Source organism: Puntigrus tetrazona, unplaced genomic scaffold (assembly GCF_018831695.1).
Source record: "Puntigrus tetrazona isolate hp1 unplaced genomic scaffold, ASM1883169v1 S000000513, whole genome shotgun sequence".
In the NCBI taxonomy this organism is placed as follows: Eukaryota; Metazoa; Chordata; class Actinopteri; order Cypriniformes; family Cyprinidae; genus Puntigrus; species Puntigrus tetrazona.
In genome coordinates, this window is record NW_025048150.1 from 442,501 (window position 1) to 450,000 (window position 7,500).

General features: G+C 46.4%; 2 protein-coding genes across 2 annotated transcripts in view; both read right to left on the reverse strand.

The window, feature by feature from the left end:
* zgc:65895 (uncharacterized protein LOC393546 homolog) overlaps window positions 1-4,945 on the reverse strand; it is a 13,974-nt gene extending 9,029 nt beyond the window's left edge. Inside the window, exon 1 of the mRNA XM_043232104.1 lies at window positions 2,971-4,945. Coding sequence (XP_043088039.1) covers window positions 2,971-4,244 — 1,274 coding nt within the window. The 5' untranslated portion in view covers window positions 4,245-4,945. The remainder of the gene's footprint in view (window positions 1-2,970) is intronic.
* Window positions 4,946-5,803: 858 nt separating this feature from the next.
* Window positions 5,804-7,500, reverse strand: part of nufip1 (nuclear FMR1 interacting protein 1) — a 3,978-nt gene continuing 2,281 nt past the window's right edge. Inside the window, exons 9-10 of the mRNA XM_043232105.1 lie at window positions 6,938-7,182; window positions 5,804-6,482 (exon numbers count right to left, since the gene is read on the reverse strand). Coding sequence (XP_043088040.1) covers window positions 6,264-6,482; window positions 6,938-7,182 — 464 coding nt within the window. The 3' untranslated portion in view covers window positions 5,804-6,263. The remainder of the gene's footprint in view (window positions 6,483-6,937; window positions 7,183-7,500) is intronic.

Genomic DNA, 7,500 nt, shown 5'->3' on the forward strand with positions numbered 1-7,500 from the left:
AATATAAGATAAACTTAAGATCATCAGTGTGTTCAACTGTGCTGTTTTGAGACACCATGAAAATGAACTAAAACATACTATCTTTGCTTTAAAAGATGTATTTAGTTACCACAAAGATGAAATACACTGTTTCAAAATGCTTTTATCCAAAGTGACTTAAACATGCGACAAAAGCAATTGGTCAGAAAGACAACTACATTTGTAACAGGTTTACTAGCTAGAAGACATTTGATCTAAGGTCCTTGACAATTACTCACATTGAGACGTTTCTCATTACTGTAATGTAGGGCTTTTTCTGCAAGGAGAAATATTATTCAAACATGTTCATGAGAGTATCTCTTGAACACACTCTCACACACACGCACGCTTACACACACGCACGCTCACACACGCACGCTCACACACGCACGCTCACACACACGCACGCTCACACACACACGCACGCACGCACGCTCACACACGCACGCTCACACACACACACGCACGCTCACACACGCTCACACACGCTCACACACACACGCACGCTCACACACACACACGCACGCTCACACGCTCACACACACACGCACGCTCACACACGCACGCTCACACACACGCACTCACACACACGCACGCACACACACGCACGCACACGCTCACACACGCACACGCTCACACACACACGCTCACACACACACACGCTCGCTCACACACGCTCACACACACGCACGCACGCTCACACACACGCACGCACGCTCACACACACACGCACGCACGCACGCACGCTCACACACGCACGCACGCACGCTCACACACGCACGCACGCACGCTCACGCACGCACGCACGCACGCTCACGCACGCACGCTCACGCACGCACGCACGCTCACACACACGCTCACACACACGCTCACACTCACACACACACGCTCACACACACACACACGCTCACACACACACACACGCTCACACGCTCACACACACACACACACACTTGGTGGGTGACGCCTCCAGTCACACGAGCAGAGATTCACTGACACCTGCAGGACAAACAGAGCACTGCTTCTGATCAATCCCATCATCTCACTGAGGTTTAGTTCACGCTCACCTCACCCATATCTGATTTTCTTATGACGGTCTGAACAGCACAGATCGGATTTCTTCAAATCAGGCCCAGGCACTTTTGTTTTGCAGCACAGAACACAGAACACACGTGTGACGTCACTTCTTCTGCGTCTGACGTCACTTCAGGGCCGTGTGAGGTTCACACTTAAAGACTCATGCATGGAAAACCACAAAACTTTAGTCCACAACAGTGGATCTTACTTCTGTAATACGATCTGCCCTGCTGCTATTCAGAGGGAGCTTAACGTTAATAATCCTGAATACTCCACATGATTTCAAACCTCAGACTGAGGATTCATGTTCAGTATTAATAAGAAATCACTGAATGAGTCATTTTGTGTGTGTTTTTTATTTCAATACTGTGCTTTTATTTTATACTCACAAACACTATATTATTTGCATTTAATACGTGGTATCACTTTATTCTGAAGTCTTCATCATATGTGTTACATATTCTGCATAATTCCATGCAACAACCTTAACCCTAGAGTAACTAGAAAGTTAATTAATAATGCTCGTTACTGTATAATCACACTGTAACAGAGATAACCAAATGTGTAAATATGAGGATGTTTTTTGCTCTCAGAGCTAACAGTCTGATTTTTTTTGTACCTTACGCAGCGAAAATAAAGCATCTTTCTTTCTTATTAAACAAAAGGTAAGTGAATTAAACTCTGCCAAGTATTAATGAGTGACCAGACACAAAGACACAAGTCACTGATGAACCAGGATCATATAATGAGTCACCGCAGATTTATTATAGAAATATCAGACCTATCTTTTTGATTCATCAGAACTAAGAGCACAGGAGAAACTACATCACAAACATAAAACACTGAAGTGAGAATATGAATGAAGCCACGTGAGTTATATTTAATGCTGCTGTTAAACACCTGAGAAACAGAAATCATGATGTATTCAGTAGATTGACCCAGTGGACAGCACGCTGGTCACGAGAGCAGAAATCAATCCTCAATTACTGCATCGACCGCATTAAAGCCCTGCAGGACGTGATGAGTGTAACGACACACAGCCGCCGCAGCAGCATCAGCACCACACACACACACACACACACACACACACACACGAGCATCTTCTGCTGAGTCACTGCAGATGCGTCGCTACGGCAACCAGGCGGCCGCGGTCAGCCCGACACACTAGAGCTACCGACCACTCTACAGGAGAAAAGTTTGAAGAGAAATGGAGAAAGAGGAACGACAGACAAGTTCTCTGGAGACGAACGGATATATTTAGAGCCGCTAGACTGACCTGACATTGACCACAAACAGAAGAACAGAGCGTCTCATTCAAGGACAAACCACAGCGAAGCTCACTAGAAAGATCTTTCTAGTAAAGTGTGTCACTCAGGAAGCAGAGGTCTGCAGTATAATCAGCGACAAACCTTCACGCTTCTAAAAATGGGAACGCAAAATATTAAAACTTTCTCTGATTTTGAGTTGAAATATAACCTGGACTTCACCCTCGAGGTCAGATGCAAAAATAAAAAAAGATTAAATTGAAATTGATATATATATATATATATATATATATATATATATATATAAAAATATAATTTTTAATTTTTTAATTTTAATTTCTCTTTTCTCTCTCTCTATATATATATATATATATATATATATATATATATATATATATATATATATTAGATCACAGTTGATAATATTAGACAAAAATAAATAAAAATACAACATTTAAAATATTGTTATATTTTCTACACAAAGTTGACCCTGATATAATTTTAAATAAAGAAAACTTTAAAATACTAATAGAAACTATCCAAATCTTGAATATCCTACAGTAACACGGACCACAGTCCCAGTCATCCAGTGTTTGAGTCGGTCTCTTACCTGTCTTCATCAGCTCCAGTCGAGACGACAAAAGCCCCGGCAGCTCCGTCCTGTCCGAGAGCCGACGCAGACACAGAGGGCCCGGCGCGGCCCCCGGCAGCCAGCGACAGCAGCGTGTGGTGCTGGAGCAGGAGCCGCTGAGCATCCTCCAGCTGCGAGGCCGTCACGTACGCGGGGCCCGTCAGGTGCAGCGGGGCCCTCAGCGGCGGCAGCTCGGCCTGAGCGGAGGACGAAGACAGCTGGGCTCCGGCTTGGTCCGGGGCGATGCCCACCTGCAGGGGCCTCGGGGACACGGGCCCCAGGAGCCCGATGGACACCGGAGCGGCTCTGGGCGACACCGCACTCGGAATCGGAGGAATCTGAAGAGGCTGGACGTTCGCCGGGATCTGAGCGTATTCCAGCGGAGCGTAGGGCCGCCCCGGAGCCGGTGAGCTCTCCGCCGGAGGAAGCAGGTGAGCGCCCGCGTCCGGAGCGAAGCCCTGCTGGACGTCTCCGCCGCCGCCGCTCAGGGTGCTTCCGGAGGAGCTGCCGCTCGTGCTCTCGTGTTCAGACTGGATGACGCTCTCCACGGCTCGGTGAGCGGCGGACGCGGCGTCTCCAGGCGGCCCGTCTTTTTCGTAAAACTCCGTGCAAGTCCAGCGTCCCTTCCGGAACGGCTCCGAGTTGGAGTCCAGCTTCACCACTCTGAAGCGCGACGCTGTGGCGGAAGGATTCGCGGACGCCGACGGCAGCGCAGCAGAGTCCGTCGCGGCGGAAGCCGAGCTCGACGCGGAGCCGCCGGCCTCCGCTGGAACGGCGCGCGCGCTCGGGGCCGGAGCCTGCGGAACGGCGGGGATCGCCGATGGAATCGCTGAAGGAGGCGCAGAAGGAGCCACGGACCGCCCGGTCTTCTGATGATGAGGATGATGATGGACGCCGTTGACCATGTATCCCGGGTGCATCACCGGCTCGTTAGGCGAAGCGACTCCCGGCGTCTCGCCGCCGTGTAAACTATTCAGCGTCTCCTCGGAGGAGCTCCGCTCGGGGACGCCGGTGTCCGTGGCTCGGGAAACCGACACGTCCAGAATGTCTGACGACGACAGGTCCTCGGTGTGAGACTCGTCCATATCGTCGTAGCTCTCGGTGTCGTCGGCGATGCTGTTGTTGGCGCTGGCGGAGGACACCTGCGCGGGCAGGACGCTGGTGATCTGGAAGCCGCTCTTCTTCTTCACCGTCGGGATACCGAGGCTGTGCGGCCCGGGGGAGGACGAACCGGCTGGCGGCGGGTGCGCCATCACGGCGGTCCTCGGGAAACGGTGCGCTGGGGCTGATGTACACGCTACAGTCGGTGCAGTGACGTCGTTAGCAAACCGTTTATAGTCCCCATTTAAAGAGTTTGACAGCTGCTCCCTCGGTTCTCAGCGCTGCTTGCGATCAGCGAGTGTTTATGATGAATAACGCAGGCTAGCGTCGGCTAGCTCCCGGTTAGCACGTTAACCGCGCCGGTTGCTTAACCGACGGCGAACTCAATCCATCAGCAGAATATCGTTAACTTTACGTCCCGACAGAAATGCGCGTTCGTGTCAGCGACACGCGTCGGTTACCGGCTGATAAACGAACATAAACAGACGGTCGACATCGCCTCAGAATCGCGGACGCTCCTCCGAGCTCTCGATTCGCGTGAATTCGGACTCAGGCGCTCCGAGTTAAATCCGTTTCACGCCGCTTTCCGTTTTCAGGCCTGCGCGAGGAGGAAGAAATGGCTTCATTCGCAGGTTTGCTGTCTCATCCCGTCGCTGTCTCATCACTGCTGGACGCTGTTAGCACGCTAACCGACGAGCTAGCAGCTGTGGTGACGCCAGCAGGGGGCGGGGCCGCGGCGCGCTGGACACGCCCACCGCCGATCCGGGCTGATACGCTTTGGACGCTCTTTCATTAGTTTTCAGTTAAAAACATACAACTTCTACATGGATGTATTTAACGATGGCATTATAAAATAAACATATACCTAAAAGTTATTTTACTGTTGTCACATTTTGCATGGAATAAACCTTTTATAAATTGTAAATTGTGCAGCGTAAACAATTATTTTCAGTGACACTAAAATAATAATATTGCAGAGCACCTGCACATTTTTTAAAGCAATTTATATAAGAAAAGTTCAGATGCAAAAGTGACTGAAACGTTGTTTAAAAATGATCATTTTTCTTAGGATCCTATGTTTATGTTTAGTTGAAATCACTGAATCTTCAGACAGGAACCAAAGAAAACTAATTTCCTCAAACCTGCACTGAATAAATATGAATTTTGTAAGGTAAAATTGTAAAAATAGGTAGATGTGGTAAAATGATACTCAAATACTTATTCTTACATATAAATAATACTTTATTTTTTCTTTAAAAAAGATATCAGTATTAACTATAATATTAATTATAGTATTTGTTTATTTTGGTTCATGTAAGATAATACAAATAACTATTCATTGCTAGTTCATCTCAGCTCAAGTCCATTAAATGATAGTAAGAGACACAACATTTGGTTTTAATTGTATATATATTAATAAATGTTGTAATAAATGAAATGAACATGAACTTTCTGATTCTTTGAGATGAATGTACTCCTCATTAGTAGTTTGCTTTGAATAAAGCATCCACTCCATGAATGAATGTAAATGTCTGGAAGCGTTTGTCAGCATGTTTTTTCTAAAAGCAATGTTAGCGAATAACACCGTTCTAAACCAGAAACGCGAACACAGCCGGTGAAGTTCATTACATGATAAAGCGAGAGGAGCTTCACACACGTGATCTGAGCTGATGAGATCTCCTCATGACGGACGTGAACACGGAGCTCATGATCACATTCACACACACCTCTTTATTTTCTGCCTCTGAGAGAAGTACAGCCACAAGAGCAAAATAATTCATCTCCATTCATCAGTTAGGAGTCTTTTAGAGCCGTCAAATGATTCAGCGGATCTAAAATGAACGTTTTTATTCACACACACACACACACACACACACACACACACACACACACACACACACACACACTTATTGTGCATATAGAAACATATTTTAAGGAATGCTGCTTGTATCTATTCATACTGTATATAAATGTATGCTGCATGTGTGTGTGTTTAAACATACATATAGAAACAAAAACGTTCACTTTGGATGCAATGAATCAACGGACAGCACTAGAGTCTTTTCTTTTGATAAACCAAACATATCATTAGTGAACAAAAATAAAAAAAAAAAAGTGGAAAAAGAAGCAGCGTGGGACAGTCTTTGCTTCCTGTGGATTGTGGTCCGTCCTCAGGAGAGTGTTTCTTCGGACTCGTCACACACGAGCTGCTGAGAGAACAGCTGCTGAAACACACCGGAGCTCTCCTGAAGGAGTCCGTCTCCTCCGACCTCCTCCACGCTCTTCACACACGAGTCTTTAGCGGCCAGACCGAAGAAGTCGCTGCGGACGATGAAACGGACGCACTGGAGAAGAACGTTCCTCTCGTGACGGATCTCAGGAGCCAGTAACTGAGGAACAAACACCTTTTATTTCTCAGGACTCTAAAGAACAGCATTTACTCTAAACTTTCATTAAAAATGTCTGTACTGTCATATTTGAGAAAGTATGGAGTATTACCTTCTATTAAAGATATATACTTGAGTGTGTGTGTGTGTGCGTGTGAGAGAGTGTGTGTGAGTATGTAAGTGCGTGTGTGTGAGAGAGAGTGAGTGCGAGTGTGTGCAAGTGTGTGTGCGTGCGAGAGTGTGTGTGCGTGTATGAGTGAGTGAGTGTGTGTGTGTGAGTGTTAGTGTGAGAGTGTGTAAGAGTGTGTGAGCGAAAGTGTGTGTGTGAGTGTATGCGAGTATGGGAGTGTGTGTGAGAGTGTCCGTGTATGAGTGTGTGTATGTGAGTTTGAGAGTGTGTGTGTGTGTGTGTGAGCGAGCGTGTGTGTGTGTGTGTGTGTGTGTGTGTGTTCTCTCACCATCTCTAGTAGAGTAGCTCGGTGTCTCTGTTTCTCAGCAGGTTTGTGTGTTTTTCCTCCTCGTCCTCCTCTCGCCCCTCGACCGCGTCCTCTGCCGCCCGGGGCATGCTGGGATTGCTGTGGTGTCTGTGTGTGTGTGTGTGTGTGGTCATGCAGCTCTGGAATCCTGGAGACAGGAAGTGGAGCAGCCTTCAGGAGCGTCTTGTTCTCCTCTAGAACCCGACCGACTCTCAGCACCGGAGCGTCTGTGACCCAAGAGAACATCAGAAACATTATTCTTTTTCAACTAAACAATGCATTTAAAAAAAAACATTTTACAAAGATGAAAGAGAAGCATCATTTGTATTATCCTTCATCTACTGGATTTTTGGAAGAGTGTTTATTGACCTTTTCTGTTTGTGGATTAAAATCATTTTACACCATACCTATAAGACTATATTTATGGTCAATACAAATTCAGTGAATTTTATAATTGAGCAATATTTCTTACAAACAAAACATAAATCAATAAACAATCTTTTAATGTAATATTTAAGAAAAATTCTAACATTTTCTTTGTGCAA